Source organism: Nomascus leucogenys, chromosome 22a (genome assembly GCF_006542625.1).
Source record: "Nomascus leucogenys isolate Asia chromosome 22a, Asia_NLE_v1, whole genome shotgun sequence".
In the NCBI taxonomy this organism is placed as follows: domain Eukaryota; kingdom Metazoa; phylum Chordata; class Mammalia; order Primates; family Hylobatidae; genus Nomascus; species Nomascus leucogenys.
The window spans coordinates 103,213,421-103,237,251 of NC_044402.1; the positions used below are offsets into that span (position 1 = coordinate 103,213,421).

The 23,831-nt window shown below is 39.6% G+C and overlaps 1 protein-coding gene across 1 annotated transcript in view; it reads left to right on the plus strand.

Annotated features, from left to right (window-relative positions):
• FAM117B (family with sequence similarity 117 member B) overlaps positions 1 to 23,831 on the plus strand; it is a 136,851-nt gene that overhangs the window by 105,415 nt on the left and 7,605 nt on the right. The window contains exons 5-7 of the mRNA XM_030803459.1: positions 14,311 to 14,454; positions 16,009 to 16,234; positions 18,019 to 18,139. Coding sequence (XP_030659319.1) covers positions 14,311 to 14,454; positions 16,009 to 16,234; positions 18,019 to 18,139 — 491 coding nt within the window. The remainder of the gene's footprint in view (positions 1 to 14,310; positions 14,455 to 16,008; positions 16,235 to 18,018; positions 18,140 to 23,831) is intronic.

The following is a 23,831-nucleotide window of genomic DNA, read 5'->3' on the forward strand; positions in this document are numbered from 1 at the left end:
CATTAGAATTGGTGATGAAGGCCAGGCGCAGTGGCTCATGCCTTAATCCCAGCACTTTGGGAGGCCAAGGCAGGTGGATCACGAGGTCAGGAGATCAAGACCATCCTGGTCAACATGGTGAAACCCCATCTCTACTAAAATACAAAGGATTAGCCAGGAGTGGTGGTGCATGCCTATAGTCCCAGCTACTCAGGAGTCTGAGGCAGGGGAATCACTGAACCCAGGAGGTGGAGGTTGCAGTGAGCCAGATCATGCCACTGCACTCCAGCCTGGTGACAGAGCAAGACTCTGTCTCAAAAAAAAAAAAAAAAAAAAAAATTGGTGATGAAGAAATAAAACTCCCTTTCAGATAATATGATAGTATATCTAGTATATCTGGAAAACGTCCGAGAATCAATAAAACCAGTGAAATTTTTTTTTTTTTGAGACGGAGTCTTGCTCCGTTGCCCATGCTGGAGTGCAGTGGCGCAATCTCGGCTTACTGCAAGCTCTGCCTCCTGGGTTGATGCCATTCTCCTGCCTCAGCCTCCCAAGTAGCTGGGACTACAGGCGCCCACCACCACGCCTGGCTGATTTTTTGTATTTTTAGTAGAGACGGGGTTTCACTGTGTTAGCCAGGATGGTCTTGATCTCCTGACCTCGTGATCCACCTGCCTCAGCCTCCCAAAGTGCTGGGATTACAGGCTTGAGCCACCGCGCCTGGCCAATGAAAAGTTTTTGTATGATTGCAGTCCATAGCATTAACAAGCTAAAATCAATACCATTTATATATACAAACAGCAACCAGCTAGAAGATGTAATGGAAAATAAATCCCAATTTACAGTAGCAGCAAAAACAACTAAATACATAAGAATGAAATTAATAAGTACTACACAATCTACATGGGGAAAATTAAAAACACTTCTGAAAGATACAAAGTAGACCTGTACAAATGTAAAATGTGTTACTCTTGGATAGGATGAGTTAATATAATACTTTCTAATTTAATTCATAAATTTAACACAATCCCAATAAAAATATCAGTAAGCTTTTTTACAGCATTAGAAAAGTTGCTACTAATAGAACTTGCTACGTAAAGCTCATAGGGAAAAGTAAATATGTGAGTATAACCAGCAAAGCTGTGAAAAGGAAAAACTATGAGGGCAGCTAGCCTTACCAGATGTCAAAACATACTATAAAGCCTTTACAAGTAAAGCAATGTGCTACTGGTACATGAATTGACAAACTGGTCAGAGGAATAGACTAGAAAGCCCAAAAATTGACTCAAGTACATACAGAAATTTACTGTATGGTAAAGGCATCTCAAATCACTGGTCAGAGATGAACTTCTGAATTACTAGCACTGGGACAAGTCGTAGCCATTTATAAAAAGAATTAGACCACACCATATACAAAAACAACCTCTAAATGGATTAAGGATCTAAATGTAAACAACAAAACCATGTAAGTATTAGAAGACATTAGTGAATTCTTCTGTAATCTCAGCAGAAAAAAAGATTTCTATGACTCAAAATTCATAATCAACAAAAGGTTGATAAGTTTAATTATATAAACATTTTTGTATGGCAAAAAACATTATAAACCAAGTATAAAAACTGAAAAAACAGAAAATATTCACAACGTATACCACAGACACAAAGGGCTAATAACCCTCGTATAAAGAACTCTCAAAAATGATGCTACCAGTGCATGCATGCACCCTCCAGTGGCATAAGGATGGCCTTGCCTGCCACCACCCCCCACAAGCACCTCTTGGGAGTCTGAGGATTGGCCCATGCAGCCTGCTGCTGCCACTGAGTTACACAAACCACCTCGGGGCCTGGAGACCGACCTACTCAGTCCACCACTGCTACTGCACTGCCAACACCACACACACTGCCCAGAGTCCTGAGGACCCACCTGCCCAGCTCACCACTGGCACCTGAGCATGCCACATGGAAGTCCAAGGACTAGCTTACCCAGACCCACCAATACTGGTGCTTGTGTATGCCACCCAGGGGTCTAAGGACCAGCACACCAGGCCCACTGCCACCACTGCTAATGCCTGAGGACTAGCCTGGCTAGTATTCCTGTACCCTGCAAAGCCTTACCACAGCCTTCACTAACCACTCCAGCCTAAGCTGCTGAGAAACTCAGAGACACCACTGTTGCTGATTATGGCCAAAGAAATCATACTGAGACTACACTACTGCACCCACCCAGAATCAAAGACAAAGCTACCCAAGCAATGCAACAGATAAATCTATAGGAAAAAGGCTTTCCCTATGAAAGCCAATTCAAAAAATTGGAGGAAGTGACTGTTAAACTAAATGTACAAGTATTTATATAAGGATATAAGAAAAGTAGAAAAGCAAGGAACCATGACATCTCCAGAGGAGCCCAATAATTCTTCAGTAACAGATCCCAAAGAAAAGGAAATTGGTGAAATTCCTGAAAAACAGTTCAAAATAGTGATATCAAAGAAACTCAATGACATACAAAAGAACACAGATAACGATATAAAGAATCAGGAAAATAATTTGTTATTTGAATAAGTAATTGAATAAAAGAGATAGATTAAAAAGAACCAAACAAATCATGGAGCTGAAGAAATCAAAGAATGAAATAAAAATTCAGTTGAGAGCTTCAGCAATAGACTAGATCAAGCAGAAGAAAGAATTTCTCAACTTGAAGACAGGTCTTTTGAAACAATCCAGTCAAACAAAAAAGAATAAAAAGGGATGACAAAGCCTCTGTGACATACAGGAAGCAACAAGCAACCAAGTATTTGAGTTTTGAGAGTTCCAGAAGAAGAGATGGTCAAAGGCATCGAAAACCTATTGAGTGAAGTAATAGCTGAAAACTTCCTCAGTCTTACAAGAGATATGGATATACAGATACAGAAAGCTCAAAGATCCCCAAATAGATTTAACCCAAAAAGGTCTTCTCCAAGGCATATTATAGTCAAACTGTCAAAAGTCAAAGACAGAATTCCAAAAACAAGAGAAAAGTGTCAAGTCACATGTAAGAGAATCCCCGTCTGTCTTAGTTCATTTGTGTTTCTGTAAAAGAATACCCAAGGCTGAGTTATTTATACAGGTAAGGGTTTTATTTGGCTCGTGGTTCTGTAGACTGTCCAGAACCTCAGACTGCATCCACTCATGGCGGAAGGCGAAGGGGAGCCAGTGTGTGCAGAGATAACATGTCAAGTGAGGAAGCAAGAGGGATAGAGGCGTGGTGCCAGACTCTCTTTAACCACCAGCTATTGCAGGAACTAACAGAGTGAATTCACTTCTTCCCTAGAGAAAGTATTAATCTATTCATGAAAAATCTGCCTGCATGTCCCAAACACTTCCTGTTATGCTCCACTTTGAATATTGTGCATCAGATTTCAACATGAGGTTTGGAGGAACAAACATCCCAATGATAGCATCATCAGACTAATAGTAAGTTTTTCAGCCAAAACTTTACAGGCCAGGAGAGAATGGGATGATATATTCAAAATGTTGAAAGAAAAAAGACTGCTAGCCAAAAATATTTTACCCAGGAATAATACCCTTCAAAAATGAAGGAGAGTTGGCTGGGCGTGGTGGCTCATGCTTGTAATCCGAGCACTTTGGGAGGCCAAGGTGGGCAGATCACCTGAGATCAGGAGTTTGAGATCAGCCTGGCCAACATGGCAAAACCCCATGTCTACTAAAAATACAAAAAAAAAATTAGCTGGGCATGGTGGCAGGTGCCTGTAATCCCAGCTACTCGGGAGTCTGAGACGAGAGAATCACTTGAACCCAGGAGGCAGAGGTTGCAATGAGCCAAGATTGCGCCACTGCACTCCAGCCTGGGTGATAGAGTGAGACTCTTGTCTCAAAAAAAAAAAAGAGAGAGAGAGAGAGAGAGGCTGGGCATGGTCGTTCATGCCTGTAATCCTAGCACTTTGGGAGGCTGAGGCAGGCAGATCACTTGTGGTCAGGAGTTTGAGACCAGCCTGGCCAACATGACAAAACCCTGTATCTACTAAAAATACAAAAATTAACTGGGCGTAGTGGTGCACTCCTGTAGTCCCAGCTACTCAGGTGGCTGGGGCATGAGAATCTCTGGAACCCAGGAGGCAGAGGTTGCAGTGAGTGGAGACTGTGCCACTGCACTCCATCTTGAGTGACAGCATGAGAGTCTGTGTCAAAAAAAAAAACAGAGGCGAAATAAGTCTTTTCTAGACAGGCAAGAACTGAGGGAATTAATCACCACTAGGTCAGCCCTACAAGGAATACTTAAGCAAGTCCTACATCTGGAAATGAAAGGAGGATATCTACCATCATGAAAACACACAGACATATAAAATTCACTGGTTGAGCAGACATAAATGAGAAAGAGAAAGTCAAATATTATCACTACAAGAATCCCACCACATGTAAAGGTAAACAATAAAAGAGGACAAAAGAAACAAAGGATATACAAAACCACCAAAAAACAATTAAAGTGACTGACAGGAGTAAGTTCTCACCTATCAATAACAACCTTGAATATAAATGGCTTTAATCAGAAGATGTAGACTGGCTGAATGGGTAATAAAATAAGAACCATTAGTATGCTGCCTGCAAGAAACTCACTTCCCTTGTAAAAGCACATAATTGATTTAAAGCGAAGGGATGGAAGAGGCTATTCCATGCAAATGGAATCCAAAAGTATGCAGGATTAGCTGTATTTCTATAACACAAAATAGACATCAAGTCAAAAGACAAAAAGACAAAGAAGGTTATTATATGTAATTATAAAGGGATTAATTCAGCAAGAGGATATAACAATTGTACATATATGTGCACCTTACACTAGAGCACCTAGTATATAATGCAAACAGTGTTAGAGCTTAAAGAGAGAAATAGACCCCAATGCAATAATAGTTGGAGACTTCAAGACCTCACTTTCAGCATCAAACAGATTATCTATATAGAAAGTCAAGAAAGAAACATTGCACTTAATCTGCACTGTAGGTCAAATTGAACTAATAGACATTTACAGAATTTTTCATGCAGTAGCTACAGAATACACATACACATATCAGCACATGGAACATTCTCCAGGATAGACCATATGTTAGGCCCCAAAACATATCTCAACAAATTTTTAAATATTGAAATTGTGAAGTATCTTCTCATACCACAGACTAGAACTAGAAATCAGTAAAAAGAAGGAAATTTGGAAACTGTACAGATACATGGAAGTTAACATGCTTCTGAATGACCATTGGCCAATGAAGAAATTAAGGAAATAAAAAAAATTTCTTGAAGCAAATGAAAATGCAAATACAACATACCAAAACCTATGAGATACAGTATAAGAATTGCTAAGAGGAAAGTATATACCAATAAATGCCTACAGTAAAAAAAAGATTTCAAATAAACAATCTGAAGAGTTTACCTCAAGGAACTAGAAAAGTAAGAACAAACCAAACCGAAAAGTATTAGAAGAAAGATTGTTAAAGATAAGCGTGAACAACTATACACTAACAAATTGGAAAACCTAGAGGAAATGGGTAATTTCATTGACACATACAGCCTACCAAGATTGAACCCGGAAATAGTAGAAAACCTGAACAAACCACGTTACTGGTTATGAGATTGAATTAGTAATAAAAATTGTCCCAACAAAGAAAGGCCCAGAACTAAATGGTTTTACTGCTAAATTTTAACAGACGTAAAATAGAACTAGCACCAGTTCTTCTCAAACGATTGCAAACAATTATAGAGGAAGGAGTTTCTCCTAACTCATTTTATGAGGCTAGCATTGCCCTTTACCAAAACCAGACACAGGCACAACCACCACCACCGGAAAAAAAAAAAAAAAAAAAAACCCACTATGGGCCAGTATCCCTATTGATCATAGATGCAAAAATCCTGAGCAAAATACTGGCAAAGCAGATCTAACAACACATCAAAAAGGTAATATAACACGATTAAGTGGGATTTATTCCAGTGATGCAAAGATGGTTCAACACAGACAAATCAATAAATGTGATATATCACATCAACAGAATGAAGGACAAAAACCAACAATCATTGTAATAGATACAGAAAAACCATGTGATAAAATTCAGCATTCCTCCATGGTAAAAACTCTCAACAAATTAGGCATAGAAGGAAAATACCTTGACATAATAAAAGCAATAGGTGACAAACCCACAGCTAAATTGTACCGAATGGGGAAAAAGCAGAAAGCCTTTCCTCTAAGAACTGAAACACGACAAGGATGCCCATTTTCACCAGTTATTCAGTGTAGTACTGGAGGTCCTAGCCAGAGCAACCAGACGAAAGAAAGAAAAGGCATCCAAAATGGAAGACAGGAAGTCAAATTTTTCTTTACAGATGACATGATCTTATATATAGAAAAACCTACCCGTTCCAATTTATCTGTACATAAAATAAGAACCAAAAGACTCTACAAAAAAATCACAAAACTGATAAATGAATTTAGTAAAGTCGCTGGATACAAAGTCAATATATAAAAATGAGTAGTGTTTCTATACACTCACAGTGAACTAGCTAAAAAAGAAATCAAGAAAGCAATTCAGGTTACAATAGCTAAAAAAGAACAACAACAAAAAATCCTGAGAATAAATTTAACCAAGGAAATGAAAGATATCTACAACAAAAACTGCAAACACTAATGAAAGAAATTGAAGAGGACACAAATGGAAAGATGTCCTATGTTCATAGGAAGAATTCATGTTGTTAAAATGACCATACTGTCCAAAGCAATCTATAGATTCATTGCAATTAAAATATTGTTTATATTAAAATACCAATGACATTCTTCACAGAAATAGAAGAAACAATCCTAAGATTTGAATGGAACTACAAAAGACCCCAAATAGAGCCATACAAAGCAAAAAGAACAAAGCTAGAGGCATCATACTACCTGACTTCAAAATATATTACACAAAGCTATAGTCATCCAAACAGCATGGATCCATGGAACAGAATAAAGGACCCAGAAATAAATTCATGCATTTCAGCCAGCTGATTTTTGACAGAAGTGCTAAGAACATACACTGGAGGAAAGAACATCTTCAATAAATAGTGCTGAGAAAACTGATTTATGCAGAAGGATGAAAGTAGACCATTATCTCTTAACACATACAAAAATCAACCTAAAATGGATTACAGCCTTAAAGGTAAGACCCAAAACTACAAAACTCCTGGAAGAAAACATAGGAGAAATGTTTCAGCACATTGGTCTAAGCAAAGATTTTATGACTAGGACTACAAAAGCCTAGGTAACAAAAAAATATATACAAGTAAGACTATATTAAATTTAAAAGCTTCTGTTACAGCAAAGGAAACAACAGAGTGAAGAGAAAACCTGTTGAATGGAGAAAATATTTGCAAACTATTCATCCAACAAGGAACTAACATCGAGAATCTTCAAGGAACTCAATAGCAAAAAACAATAATAACAACAAAGAATCCCATTAAAAAGTGGGCAATCTGACTAGACATTTCTTAAAAGAAGAGACAGATTAAATGTCTGACTAGACATTTCTCAAAAGAAGACATAGATTAAATGGCCAACAAATATATATTAAAAAAAGTTAATCTTCACTAGTCATCAGGGAAATGCAAATCAAATCCAAATCCATAATGAGATATCACCTCACCCCTGTTAGAATGGCTATTATCAAAAAGACAAAAATTAACGTATCAAAGGGATACCCTGCACTCACATGTTTATCATAGCCACTCTCGGTAGCCATTGTATGGAATCAACCAAGTGCCCATCAACAGTTGAATGAATAAAGAAAAATGTGGTTGTGTGTGTATGTATACATGTGTATACATAACTGATTAGTATTTCATTGTGTGTTCTACAATGTAAAAACTGAAGGAATGAGAGCACTGGTAGTTTATGAAACTTAGCAAAGGTTTAGAAAAAATAAATCCAGCTTAGAGAGTTTCATGAAACATATATATTCATAGAGTGCAGATAAAAATGTGAGGAGTAAAAATATTTTACTGTTCGGTTTGGCATGATGAATCAAAGTCCTGAAAAATCTTTACTATCCTTTGTGTCCCCCCAGAAAAATAGCTCCTCACCCCAGGAATTTATTCTAAGGAAGTATTTACGTATGTGTGCAAATAATTGTCTAAGAGGATATTCATGACAGTATGGTTCTGTAATAGTGAAAAATTGAAAACTATTTGTTTAATAGAGCATTGATTTCTTGAGTAATGCACTCATAAAATGAAATATTATCTAACTATAAAAATGATTTGGTTAAACATTTTAAAGCATAGAGATAGGTTACAGGTCTGGTATAATGTTAAAAAAAAAAAACCACTGGGTTCAGAACACTAGGTATGATCTGTTTCTGGTTAAAAATGTATATGTATATAGAAGAAAAAGGACTAAATAGAAGAGTTTTTATAAAATTATTAATAGTTGTTATCTCTGGTGATTGACATCTATTTAATTTTCTTTCTTCACTGAATATTTTTTTACTTTTGCAATAAAGAAAACAATGCCAGTCCAGGCACAGTGACTCATGTGTGTAATCCCTGCACTTTGGGAGGTCAAGGCTGGGAGGATCACTTGAGGCCAGGAGTTCGAGACTAGCCTGGGCAACATAGTGAGACCCTATCTCTAATTATATTTTTAAAATTATTTAAATAAAAAAAGAGTAAACAATGAAGTTAAAAATAGTTTCTCAGGGCAAACTTTTTATGGACATATTCAAGTTCTCTGGATCACTATATCTCTGGCTTATTTTAAGTATGTTCTTAAGTCTATTGAAAACTGTAAAAATAAAAAAAACTAAAGGTGAGTGTATTAGTCTTTTCAGGCAGTCGTAACAAAATATTATGCATAGACTACGTGACTTTACACAACAGAAATTTATCTTCCAGTTCTGGAGACTCTTAAGTGCAAGATCAAGGTGCCAGCAGGGTTGGTATTTGGTTGAGGGTTCTCCCCTTGGGTTGCAGACAGCTCCCTTCTTGCTGTGTGCTTATATGAGCTCTTTGTGTGCATGGGAATGGGAGGTGTCTCTCTGTTGTCCTCTTGGACCAGGGCTGCCCGCCCCCCCCCCCATATGACCTAATTTAAACTTTACTGCTGACTGGGCACAGTGGCTCATGTTTGTAATCTCAGCACTTTGAGAGGCTGAGGCCGTCTAATTGCTTGAGCCCAGGAGTTTGAGACCAGCCTGGGCAACATGGTAAAACCCTGTCTCTACCAAAAAAGTACAAAAATTAGCCAGGCATGGTGGCATGTGCCTGTAATCCCACCTACTCGGGAGGCTGAGGTGGGAGGATCACCTGAGGCCAGGAGGCAGAGATTGTAGTGAGCCAAGATCATGCCACTGCACTCCAGCCTGGGCAACAAGGTGAGACCCCTGTCTCAAACAACAACAACAAAACAAAACTCAACTACTGCCTTAGATGCCCCATGTCCAAATACAGCCACATTGGCAGTTAGGGCTTCAACACATGATTTTAGGGGGAGACACACATCCATATACCAGCCTTACTGAACAAGCGTCTTGTATGTTCTAGGCTCTGTGCTTGGCAGTGGCACTAAAGAGATTAATAAGACATAGTTTCTCTCCTCAGGTTAATTGTAGAAAAATAATCCAAAAGAAAAAAATACCACCTCTGTCCCCAGGTGTAGCTTGCTTCTGATATTTTGGGGAAATAGTCTTTTTTTCTGGGTGAAATATAAATCTGTGTGTGTGTCTGTTTTATATGCATGCATTGGCTTTTAGTTGAATAAACATTAAGGGGCAAAGGAAGAATGTTCTTTTCACTTCCTGCTTTTGTGAAATATCTGGCGTATATGAAACTTGTTCCAGTAGGTAGAACAGAAAATGTTGAGAAATTAGGTGTGTAGGTTTCTCTCTGCACATAGAATTTATGTTTATATTTGAGGAAAGGGAAAATCAAAAAGTATAAGGGCTAAACCCTTGAAGACATATAGATCAAGCTTTAGTCTCATAATTTTCCGTTTGCAAATTTGCAAAATTATTTTACAATTCACCTTCTAAAAATTGCATCATTCTTTACAGATCACTCTGTGTTACTTGAAGTGTATAGCTCAGCTGACTACTGCAGGTTACCTCAGGAATTTGAGTTTTTATACCTATGGAGTGTTAGTGACTTAAAGTTTTATTGTCTGACCAGTACTTGATTTATGACATTGATTGTGCTTTAGCCACCCACTAAACTGTATATAGAGTTGTCACCACTTACAAAAGCTGAAAGGGTCTAACCAGGACAAGTGTTCACATCAAATGAACTAGACTAAGAGAATAGATCTATGGATATGGCTAAGCTCTTCCTCAAAAAAATAGTTTTGAGGCTGGACACAGTGGCTCACGCCTGTAATCCCAGCACTTTGGAAGGCCCAGGTGGTGGATCACCTGAGGTCAAGAATTTGAGACCAGCCAGGCCAATGTTGCAAAACCCTATCATCTCTACTAAATATACAAAAATTTAGCTGGGCATTGTCTCGGGTGCCTGTAATCCCAGCTACTCGGGAGGCTGAGGCACAAGAATCACTTGAACCCGGGAGGCTGTGGTTGCAGTGAGCTGAGATTGCACCACTGCACTCCAGCCTGGGAGACAGACCGAGACTCCATCTCAAAAAAAAAAAAAGGTTTTGAAAATTGTATATCTGTGCACCAAAGATCTGAGCTATGGAGACTGGCTCAAAAATATAAGTTGAATTTTTAAAACTTATATAAATTTTCTCTATAAAACTTAAGATTTTTCTTTCCTTTGGTAGTGGATGCTGAGATTGGAAAAGGGATCAGAAAGAAGAGATGGAAGTAAAGGGAATAAGTAATATAGAAGCTTGAGGCTGTGGGGAATGTGGGAACAGAGGGACTTATAAAAAGGGAAAAATCAGGAGACACTATATGTGAAAGAAAATAAGTGACACTTGAAAAAAATGTGAAAAGATAAAGAATTATTTTAAGAATAAAATACATAATAGGGAAAATACAAAATAAAAATTGCAGCTACTGTTTTCTGAGCGTTCATGCTTTAGACGCCAGGCACCATACCAGGTTTCCTGTCATTTCATCCTTAAAGCCATGAGGTAGGTTTCTGTGTCCTGTGTTACATATGAGGACCCAACACTAACTGAGCGTGGAGACATGCTCACTCAGCACTTCTGCGTGGAGCTTCCCCTTGGCCTTTTTTAATCACAAATTTCTTGTGTTTGCCAAGGATTCTTGTTGTGTTTATTATGCTTTTTCTTTTTTTTTTTTTCCAGTTCTAAAGGGGAGCAGGAATAAAAGGAGAAATAGAGATTTAACACTAAGTTCTGTATCAGACAGCAAGGTTATCAGGGAATAAAACTAATGGTCATTGATTAGAGGCCCTGTTACCTTTGTCTTCTTGCCCACCTCTTCCTGAAAGAGGTTTTCCAAAGAAACTTTCCTAAATGAAGGATAGGTTAATCACATTTCTTTGCTAGACAGCAGAAGAATCTGCAGGATGTTCATCTGGCACACTGATGTTACTAGCTTTGGCAGATACCTCTGTTAATGCTTGTTTCGTATTTTATTTTGAGTATCTTGTCAGGAAACAAGTAATATCCTGTAATTATGTAACCAGATAGTTCTTTCCAAAAGTAATACTGTGACAATAAAAACATTTTTAATTTAAAACTCTCTACATAGATTTTGGAAGTGGTTCTGTTAAATAAATAAATCATATTGTGAAAATGGCCATACTACCCAAAGTAATTTATAGATTCAATGCTATTCCCATCAAACTACTATTGACATTCTTTACAGAATTAGAAAAAACTATTTTAAATTTCATATGGAATCAAGACCGTGTATATAGCCAAGACAATCCTAAGCAAAAAGTACAAAGCTGGAGGCATCATGCTACCTGACTTCAAACTATACTATAAGGCTACAGTAACCAAAGCAGCATGGTACTGGTACCAAAACAGACATATAGACCAATGGAGCAGGACAGGGACCTTAGAAATAACACTACACATCTACAACCATCTGATCCTTGACAAACCTGACAAAAACAAGCAATGAGGAAAGGGTCTCCTATTCAGTAAATGGTGCTAGGAAAACTGGCTAGCCATATGCAGAAAACTGAAACTGGACCTCTTCCTTATACCTTATACAAAAATTAACTCAAGATGGATTAAAGACTTAAATGTAAAACCCAAAAGCATAAAAACCCTAGAAGAAAACCTAGGCAATACCATTCAGGACACCGGCATGGGCAAAGACTTCATGACAAAAACGCCAAAGCAATTGCAACAAAAGCCAAAATTGACAAATGGGATCTAAATTAAACTGAAGAGCTTCTGCACAGCAAAAGAAACTCATCAGAGTGAACAGGCAACCTACAGAATGGGAGAAAACTTTTGCAATCTACCCATCTGACAGAGGTTTAATATCCAGAATTTACAAGGAACTTAAACAAATTTACAAGAAAAAAACAACCCCATCAAAGAATGGACAAAGGATATGAACAGACACTTCTTAAAAGAAGACATTTACATGGCCAACAAACATGTAAAAAAAATAAACATATGAAAAAAAGCTCAACATCACTGATCATCAGAGAAATGCAAATGAAAACCACAATGTGATACCATCTCATGCCTGTCAGAATGACAATTATTAAAATAAGTCAGGAAACAATAGATGCTGGTGAGGCTGTGGAGAAATAGGAATGCTTTTACACTGTTGGTGGGAGTGTAAATTAGTTCAACGATTATGGAAGACAGTATGGCAATTCCTCAAGGATCTAGAACCAGAAATACCATTTGACCCAGCAATCCCATTACTGGGTATATACCCAAAGGATTATAAATCATTGTACTATAAAGACACATGCACATATGTGTTTATTGCAGTACTGTTTACAATAGCAAAGACATGGAACCAACTCAAATGCCGTCAATGATAGACTGGATAAAGAAAATGTGGTACATATACTTTGTGGAATACTATGCAGCCATAAAAAGGAATGAGATCATGTCCTTTGCAAGGACATGGATGAAGCTGGAAGCCATCATCCTTAGCAAACTAACACAACAACAGAAAATTGAACACCGCATGTTCTCACTCATAAGTGGGAGTTGAACAGTGAGAACACATGGGCACAGAGAGGGGAACAACACACACCAGGGCCTGTTTGAGGTGGGAGGTGAGGAGAGGGAACTTAGAGGACTGGTCAATAGGTGCAGCAAACCACCATGGCACACGTGTACCTTTGTAACAAACCTGCATGTTCTGCACGTGTATCTTATTTTTTTTTAAGAAGAAACAAAATAATAAATCCCCCCCAGAATATAAATAAGTGTATAGATTAATCTGTTCTCATGTTGCTATAAATACCTGAGAGTGGGTAATTTATAAAGAAAACAGAGGCTGTGCGTGGTGGCTCACGCCTGTAATCCCAGCGCTTTGGAAGGCTGACATGGGTGGATCACAAGGTCAGGAGTTTGAGACCAGCCTGGCCAATACGGTGAAACCCTGTCTCTACTAAAAATACCAAAAAAAGTAGCCAGCTGTGGTGGCGGGTACCTGTAGTCCCAGCTACTCAGGAGGCTGAGGCAGGAGAGTCGCTTGAACATGGGAGGTGGAGGTTGCAGTGAGCCGAGATCGCACCACTGTGCTCCAGCCTGGGTGACAGAGTGAGATCGTCTCAAAAAAAAAAAAAAGAAAAGAGGTTTAATTGACTAACAGTCCTGCAGGCTGTACAGGAAGCATGACGCTGGTATTTACTCAGTGTCCGGGGAGGCCTCAGGAAACTTACAATCATGGTGGAAGGCAAAGGAGGGGCACACAGGTCACATGGCCGAGCAGGAGCAAGAGAGAGAAGTGGGAGCCGCTACACACCTTTAAACAACGAGATTTCATAAGAACTCACAGTACTAAGAGGGATGGTGCTAAACCATTCTTGAGAGATCCACCCCCATGATTTGGGTGAGACATCCAAACTGTATCATTGTGGCACTAGGAGAGTTTAGAGTTATATTTTGAAATCTGAGCTCTGTTACAGTCATAAAAGAATTTCTGAGGTTGACGTTCTTTTACTATATTTATTTATCCCTGTTCCCTTTGCAGTCATTCATAGGTGTGAATAAATTTTCAAAATCCTACCCTCATTGTGTGGGATTTGGGTTTTAAATTATATTTCATACATGCTAAGGAGCAGGTTTGGTCACTCACACTTCTTGTGAGGCCTGTAAACTTTGATTTATTTTTGAGTTACTTGTGTCTGTTGGAATTATGCTTCAGTCTAGAAAATTAGAAGGTAATGTTAAGCCTCTCTTCTCCATCCGATTTTCTTAAGGCTCCTGTTCCAAAGAGTGCACTTATTCCTGTAATTCCCATCACCAAATCAACAGGCTCCCGGTTCCGGAATAGCGTGGAAGGATTGAATCAGGAGATTGAAATAATAATTAAAGAGACTGGGGAAAAGGAAGAGCAACTTATAGTAAGTGATCTTGTATCTTAAAATCATTCTTGAACTCTCCTAATTATTAAAAATGCACAGTTTGGGTTTCCATATTTACTTGGGTTTCTTCCTTCTCATTGAGAGAGCAAAAATTTATCTCTTTTGAAAATCTTTGACCTGGGAGAGTGAATGAAAAGTTTTCATTTTGTTGCATGTCATAGAGGCAACTGATCTGACTTGAATTTGGATTACTGAACAGAAACTATTTTTTGTTTGTCTGTATTTAGAAACCATTAGGTGATATACTTCTTATTTGCTATAACTCCATTTAACAAAAGTTTAGCTTACTAATTAAGGGGGGCAGAAGTTTACATGACATTGAATACTTTTTAAGCATGAATCTATCTGCTCCTTTTTTGAATGTCAGTGACTATTTGGTTTTGGTTGACATGCTAGGCCATGTCATCATAAAGTACATTTAGAAATGATCTAGCTGGGCACTGTGGCTCACACCTGTAATCCCAACATTTTGGGAGGCCAAGGCAGGAGGATCACCTGAGGTCAGGAGTTCAAGACCCACCTGGCCAACATGGTGAAACCCCGTCTCTACTAAAAAAATACAAAAATTAGCTGGGCATGGTGGTGCGTGCCTGTAATCTCAGCTACTTGGGAGGCAGGGAGAATCGCTTGAACCCGGGAGGTGGAGGTTGCAGTGAGCTGAGATCGTGCTGTTGCACTCCAGCCTGAGCGACAGAGCGAGACTCCATCTCAAAAAAAAAAAAAAAGAAACGATCTTCTGCCTATTCTCTCTACTGACTAGAACACATGAGAATAGTTGCTATGTAAAACAGAAAAATTAACTGTTTCGGTTCAAAAACCATGTCACAGAGTATATTTATTTATCTAACCGTCTCTCTATTCTTCAGTGAAGGAGGAATGGAGTATTGTATTGATGCTTAAGATCCTCTCCCTTAAGATAAAAGGTTGGTTTAGCTTAGAGAAAACACAGCTCCCCACACCTTCTCCTTTATCCTGCTTGATGGGGTACAGATTCCCGATATAATAAAGGTAAATGAATCAAAGATGTGCAGGGAGTTGGTTTCCCTGCTAAGTGATCCACACAGGCTTTCCTCTGTGTGTGTACTTGATTTTCTCCCCATCATTAGCACTTCTGTGATTAACCTTTCCCCCATTTAGGAGGGTTGACTTGAAAAAATCCTTTCAGGGCGTGGCATCAGTGTCCCTGGTTCACATGATGAATAACCTTTTTCCTCTAATGTGGAACCTAGTGTTACACCTAGATTTCATGGCCCTCATTTATAATTTTTAAAATAACCCTTAGCACACGATAAGTGATTCAGTACAATTCATTTATTCAACAAGCATTGGCCACCTGCTGTATGCCAGGCCTTGGGAATTGGGAGTCAGATTAGACAGGGATGTCACTAACATGCAACATGAAATCCTAATAAGTAGGAAGGGATTTCTGATTTGTGAGTCTCTGGCACTATACGGGAAGGTTGACACTGGGTTCATTGCTGGTGATTCGAAATTAATTATAAATATACCTATGTTTTTACAATTTTGTAACAGCCGCAAGATATTCCAGATGGCCACCGTGCTCCACCCCCCCTTGTACAGAGAAGTAGCAGCACGCGCAGCATTGACACGCAGACCCCTGGTGGGGCAGACAGGGGAAGCAACAACAGCAGCCGTTCCCAGTCCGTGTCCCCAACATCGTTCCTCACCATTTCCAATGAAGGTAGCGAGGAGAGTCCTTGCTCAGCTGATGACCTGCTTGTTGATCCCAGAGATAAAGGTACAGTGCTGGAGGAATGTGCTACTAGATGATAACGGAATACCTCCTGTTGTATCATTCATTCTATTCATTTTCTAGCAGAACACACACACTCGAGGCTACTCAGTTAATGTATTCAAAGCCTAGGTTTTAAATTTGGGGTGTAAACAGGTTTGACTGTCATGCCCAGTTGTGGTCTAGTTGGGCAAGTTTATGAGCTTTTGTTAGTTTGTAGCTCTTTTTTTGCACTTGTTAATACAACTTCCTTATTGGTGAGAAACATTGTTTTTGGAATAAATGAGATGAGCACTTGCTCTGAAAAGTACTTTGGTCTCTGTCACCTGATAGTCATTATTTTATTACCTTAATGCTTTTTAAATCAATACAAAGCCTTCAAGTTAGTGTTTTTTAGGATCTGTACTTGTGACATTTTAAACAAGGATTAAACAGATTTATATCAATGTAGGATGAGTGTTCAAAGCAAGCCTGATATAAAACGTTGGAGGGTACTTTTAAAAATACCCTTAAAGTATCTTAGAAATAACCTGGAAATAGAAGCAGTTTGAATGTTAATTACAAATATTCTTGTCTTTTAAAACAAATATTAGCCTTGCATCTATGTCAGAACAGTATTTTCTTAGCCTAATCCAGGTTACGTTGTGTACTTGAAAGCAATAATAATGACATTTATAAATTCTAAAGCTCAGTTCAGTAGTCATTTATTTAGAACCTCCTCCATACAGTGTGTTGAATGTCCTAAAGTGCTCTGCTGTTAGGACTGGCTGCTACTACTCATCACCTAAGTCATTAAAACTGTAACAAGTGCAGAAGACAGAAGATTCAGTGAAGAAGTTACTTTAAACTGTGGAAAGTTGTAAACTGTTATTCTTTGGACTTTCATTGCTAGCTTCTGGGTCTGATAAAACATGGGTCAGATAAAATCTGGCTCTTGATTTCCCATTCTTTCTACTTCTACGTCAATAACATGTAGAAAGTCTATGAATAAATAAACTCAATAAATGTTGTGTCCTGATCCATTTGATTTTAGTAGCTGGTTGGCCTCTGTGAATTTCTTTTGTATGAAAACTGGGCTGTAGTGCTGCCGCCAGCAAGGAGTTTGTAGCTTAGCTGGTACAGACTGAAAATTTAAAACAGATATTTAACATATTAAAATTTGTAAGTTAATATAAATTGAGGATATCAGCACTAAACAAGAATATCAGAGTAAAGAAATGTTCCTCTGATAGGGTTAATTTGGAAGGATTTCAAAAAACTTGAGTCAGAGCCAGACTTTGAAGGACCTTTTGGAAAATAAACAGAACTTACCCCTTTTAGGTAAGGGAAATTCATAGGCAAAAAAAATGTTTGGCATCCAGTGGCTCTGACTACCTGGAGCAAAGATTGTAACCAGAGAAGCAGAGAAATCAAACTGAGAAATTCTGAAGCGCAGGCCAAGAATTAATCATCAGCAACCAGTGAAGAACCATTTCAGATATTTGTACTGGGAAAAATGGAAGTAGTGTTTCAGTGCATTTGTTTTGTAAAGAATAGAAATAAGGCAGCCAGCTAGATCAGTGTTCACTACTGAGGATTATGTGATACAGGCCTAGGCTCTGGTAATTGTAAGTGGAAATGAAATAAATATTTTATTTGTGTGTGCATTTATTTAACAAACATTAATTATCTCCTTGATTAATAAAGCACTGTTCCTGCCCTCAAGTAGTTCATGGTGGGCTAGTCCAAGAACAATTAAATATAGTATGACTCTACATTTATGTAGTAATCTAATGTGTCATTTCTTGCAGAGAATGGGAACAATTCTCCTTTGCCCAAATATGCAACCTCACCAAAACCTAACAACAGTTATATGTTCAAAAGGGAACCTCCTGAGGGCTGTGAAAGGGTCAAAGTCTTTGAGGAATGCTCGTAAGTATCCCTTCCACCATCCCTACAAATAAACTATTACGAGCTTTTTTTGTTTTTGAGATAGGATCTCACTCTGTCATCTAGGCTGGACTGCACTGATGCAGTCACAGGTCACACTACAACCTCTACCTCCTGAGCTCAAGTGATCTTCCTGCCTCAACCTCCTAAGTAGCTGGGAATACAGATGCACACCACTAGCCTGGCTAATTTTTTTTTTTTTTTTTTGAGACAGAGTTTCACTCTGACGTCCAGGCTGGAGTGCAGTGGCACAATCTCAGCTCACTGCAATCTCCACCTCCTGGGTTCACGCCATTCTCCTGCCTCAGCCTCCCGAGTAGCTGGGACTACAGGTGCCCACCACCACACCCGGCTAATTTTTTGTATTTTTAGTAGAGACGGGGTTTCACCGCGTTAGCCAGTATGGTCTCAATCTCCTGACTTCGTGATCCGCCCGCCTCGGCCTACCAAAGTGCTGGGATTACAGTTATGAGCCACTGCGCCTGGCCTAGCGTGGCTAATTTTTTAAAGTTTGGAGAGACAGGGTCTCACTGTGTTATCCAGGCTGGTCCCAAATTCCTGGGCACAAGCAATCCTCCTGCCTCAGCCTCCTGAAGTGCTGGGATTACAGGCATGAGCCACTGTGCCAAGCCTATTATCAGCATTTTTAAGCTGAAAGATAGTATAGTGATCACTCATATATCTACAACCCAGATTAGATAATAGCTGACATTTTGCAGTATTTGCTAAAAGTAACCACAGTACTACTATATAACCACAGTATGATTATCTTAGAAAATTGACAGTAATGCTTAATATCAGCTAATACCCACTTGTTATTCAAATTTCTTTAGTTGTTTGCAAAATGTCTTCTGTGGCTGTCATTTGTGAACATGTATCCAGTCATGTTTACATGTTGAATTTAGCAGTATATTTATTCCAGATAGACCAGGAAATCTCAGTGTGGTTCCATTCTTTCAAGGAGGCCAGCCTGGGCAACATAGCAAGATCCATTCTCATAAATACATTTAAAATACACACACATGGCTGGGCGCGGTGGCTCACATCTGTAATCCCAGCACTTTGGGAGGCCCAGGCAGGTGGATCATGAGGTCAGGGGTTCGAGACCAACCTGACCAACATGGTGAAACCCCGTCTCTACTAAAAATACAAAAAAATTAGCTGGGCGTGGTGGCGGGCACCTGTAATCCCAGCTACTCAGGAGGCTGAGGCAGGAGAGTTGCTTGAACCTGGAAGGCAGAGGTTGCAGTGTGCCGAGATCACGCCACTGCACTTCAGCCTGGGCGACAGCGAGACTCCATCTCAAAAAAAAAAAAGAAAAATACACACACACACACACACACACACACACACACCCCTACCTCACTGTGAGGAAGATAATGTAAGCAGGATTTTTTTTTTTGAGACAGAGTCTTGCTCTGTCTCCCAGGCTGGAGTGCAGTGGTGTGATCTCGGCCCACTGCCAGCTCCGCCTCCCAGATTCACACCATTCTCCTGCCTCAGCCTCCCGAGTAGCTGGGACTACAGGTGCCCACCACCACACCTGGCTGATTTTTTGTGTTTTTAGTGGAGACGGGGTTTCACCATGTTAGCCAGGATTGTCTCGATCTCCTGACTTGTGTGATCCGCTCGCCTTGGCCTCCCAAAGTGCTGGAATTACAGGCGTGAGCCACCACGCCTGGCCTAAGCAGGATTTTAAACTAACAGTAGTATCTAGTGCCCTTGGTATGTGATCTCCTATATTCACATACTTCTTTTGGCTAGTATTCTAGTCAGCTACTCCCATTTTAAACTCATAAGTCACCCAGAAAGTATACAGCCTGTGGCTCCTTGCTTTACAAGTGATGACTAAGGATTTGAGGTTTGTGTGAGATGGAGCGATTTAGGTGATGAATGTTATTTGGAGATATGATGACAGTGTTTAGCCCTCGCTGTCTAATTTCACTGTGGTTGCCAAGTCCGAGAGCCACCCTTTTTGGCTTCTTTTTACTGCAAATCCTGAGATACAACATGGAGATTGTCCAGCCTTCTGCAGTTTACACAGTTTGTCATCTTCTTTTATCATTAACATCTTGGAGTGATTTGAAATAGGGCATTCTAGGCTGGGCGTGGTGGCTCATGCCTGTAATCCCAGCACTTTGGGAGACCAAGGTGGGCGGATCACTGAGGTCAGGAGTGGGAGACCAGCCTGGCCAACATGGTGAAACACCATCTCTACTAAAAATACAAAAATTAGCTGGGTGTGGTGGTGCACGCCTGTAATAATCCCAGCTACTTGGGAGGCTGAGGCAGGAGAATTGCTTGAACCTGGGAGGCGGAGATTGCAGTGAGCCAAGATCGTGCCACAGCACTCCAGCCTGGATGACAGAGCGAGACTGTCTCAAAAAAAAAAAAAAAAAAAAGGCATTCTTTTGTTTCTCTCATGTGCTTTCTTGTCAGTGCTTCCTTGAACCTGAATTCTGAATAATTTAACCACACAAAGAGCATTGTTTTTGAATCCCTTCAACTTCTCTACTAGGAAACACCAGTCTCCTATCTGCTTCTGTGACTGTAATTGAAAACTCTTGTTTTAGCAACTGCTTATTTTAGGTTTTTTCACCATATTAGCTTATAAGTTTTAAGTGGTACTAGCTGAGAGTTTAAGCCAGTTTTATAGCAGATTTGTTCCAGGGACTCCCTGCATCATAGTCACCTGGGGAGTTAGTAGAAACTGTAGATTCCAAGACCCTACCCCAGACTTAGTATGGGTAAATATGGAGGTAGGACGTGAGCTGTGCATCTTTAACAAGTAGCTCAGATGATTTTTATGCCCATTATGAAAATACTGGCTTATACTTTTTCATTAGTATTCTCAAGAAATTAGGTCATTGTTTTCACCAGTTTGAAAATCATGTTCCACTCCCTTCTGGCCTGTATAGTTTCCATTGAGAAGTCTGTTGCCAGACAAATTGGGGCTCCTTTATATGTTATTTGCTTCATTCCTCTTGCTGCTTTTAGAATCTTCTCTTTGTCCTTGACTTTGAATGTTTAATTATTGTATGTCTTGGGGTAGTTGTTTTTGGGTCAGAGCCATTTGGTGTTCCCTGACCTTCCTGTACCTGGGTATTTATATCTTTCTCAGGTTTTGGAAAGTTTTCTGTTATTACTTCTGAGAATAAGCTTTCTACCCCTTGCTATCATTCGACATCCTCTTGAACAATAATTCCTAGATTTGGTCTTTTGAGGCAATTTTCTGTATCTTGTAGATGGTCTTTGTTCCTTTTCATCCTTTTTCCTTTTTTCTTCTCTGACTGTATATTTCCAAATAGCCTGTCTTCAAGCTCACCAATTCTTTCCTCTGTTTGATTCATCTCCTGTTTATATCACAACTCTTATGAATTTTTTAGTTCTGCAAATGTATTTCTCAGTTCTAAGATTTGTTTGATTTTTAAAAATTATTTCAATCTCTTTGTTAAATTTATTTGATAAATTTCCAAATTGTTTTTATGTGTTATCTTGGAGATCACTGAGTTTTCTTAAAACTGCTATTTTGAATTATTGTTAGCAAATTCACATATTGGTGTCTCATTAGCATCAGTTACTGGTTCTTTGCTTTGTCCATTTGAGGAGATCATGGTTCCCTGTTTGCTGTTAATTCTTGTGGATATAGGTTTATGTCTTTGCATTGAAGGATTATTTATTCTAGTTTTCTCTATCTGGCTTGTTTTGGTTTTTACTGGATATATTTGCTTACAGATTCTTCACTGCTTGATTGCTGCCTCCTTTTTGGCTCTAGGTGGCGCCTTAAACAGAGGTCCACCATGGCTCTAGTAAACAACCTAAAGGCTGCTGCTCCTGAATGGGGGAGGTCCCAAAGGTCCCAGCAGCGTGGGAAGGCTAGGTCGGAGTTCCTGCCGGAGGGACCTGTGTGGTGCTGCTGAACCACTGTGATGTGCTTTCACCGAATTGCACAGCAGAGTTTCCAAGGGCTGGGGATGGCATTTCTGCCTCCCCTCTTTGTTTTCGCCTTTCCTTGGGCATATTTTTCCTTTCATGTATTTACCATGCTTCCCATGGGTTAAGGCAGTGTCTTGTCAGGGAACCCAGGATTGTGGGGAAGCTGGTTGTCTAAACCAGTCTCAGTTTTTCTAGTGTAGAAACCATGAATTGTGCTGGGCAGAATGAGGGTAGGGTTGTCACAGATGTGGAAGTCTGATTCTCGGTTTTTTCACTTCTCTGTGGCCCCAGGAACTCTCTCTTCATATTTGAATTCTAGGATATTGCTAGTAATCACCTCAGTAATACATATTTGTTTTTGGTTTTCTGTGGCAGGGAGTGGAACCATGTGCTTCTTTACCACTATTTTGGAACTGGAAAGCAGAAATGGGCTCATTCTATTAGGTTAAAATCTGTTGGCCCAAGTGTACTTGTTTGGAGTTGTGCCTGCCCCCCTCCACCGCCAACCCTGCTGAGACAGGTTCTCATTCTGTCACCTAGGCTGGAGTGCAGTGTTGCAGTCAACAGTTCACTGCAGCCTCGACCTCCCTGGGCTCAGGCAATTCTCTCACCTCAGCCTCCCAGTTAGCTGAGACCACAGGCATGCCACCACACCCAGCTAGTTTTTGTAGAGATGGGGTTTTGGCATGTGCCCAGGCTGGTCTTGAACTCCTGGGCTCAAGTGATCCATCCGCCTTGGCCTCCTAAAGTGCTGGGATTATAGGCATGAGCCACTGCATCCGGCCTGAGTTGAGCTCTTTGATTTACTCACTGGCCCTTAGGACTTGCCTAAGTGCTAAATGTAGAGATTTGGTTGATTGGCTCCAAAGCATTTTGATTGTTTTTAAGAAATGACTTTAAATATTTGTTGGGTGGTGTCCTGTGGTACCTGCCTTAGACTATTGCATTCGGAAAGTTTCTGAGGACTCAGTGTCTGAGCTATGTACTACTACATTATTTATCTTTAAAGGGAGAGAAGAAAAGACCAGAGGGGTGTGTGTGTGTCTGTAGATAGATCAAGCATAAGATAAACCCTAACATACTACATGGTTGGGTTTTTTGTTTTTGTTTTTATTTTTTTTCTTGAGATGGAGTTTCACTCTTGTCGCCCAGGCTGGAGTGCAATGACATGATCTTGGCTCACTGCAACCTTTGCCACCCAGGTTCAAGCAATTCTCCTGTCTCAGCCTCTCGAGTAGCTGGGATTACAGACACCTACCAACATGCCTGGCTAAGTTTTGTATTTTTAGTGGAAATGGGGTTTTACCATATTGGCCAGGCTAGTCTCGAACTCCTGACCTCAGGTGGATCTACCACCTCTGCCTCCCAAAGTGCTGGGATTACAGGCATGAGCCACCGTGCCCAGTCATATTACATGTTTTGTGGCACATTGATCTCTTAGTAGAAGGTAAACCTATTCTTTTTCTTTTAATGTAATGTTTATTATACGTTTTACTGGTAGAAAGACTGTGTAACACAAAAACACTATTAATATTTTAATTATGTTCCAAAGACAAATTAGCAGTCGTAACTAAGTGTGGATATCTAAGAAGTAATTTTAACCTTTTGTCAATAAAATAAGTTACTCAAAGTCTTTTAAAAAAATTAGTCTCTTTTTGTCCCAGATATGTCAAAATTAGAGCAATAACCACCGTGCACACTATAATGAAAGCAAGGGTAGATTGTTGGTCCCAATATA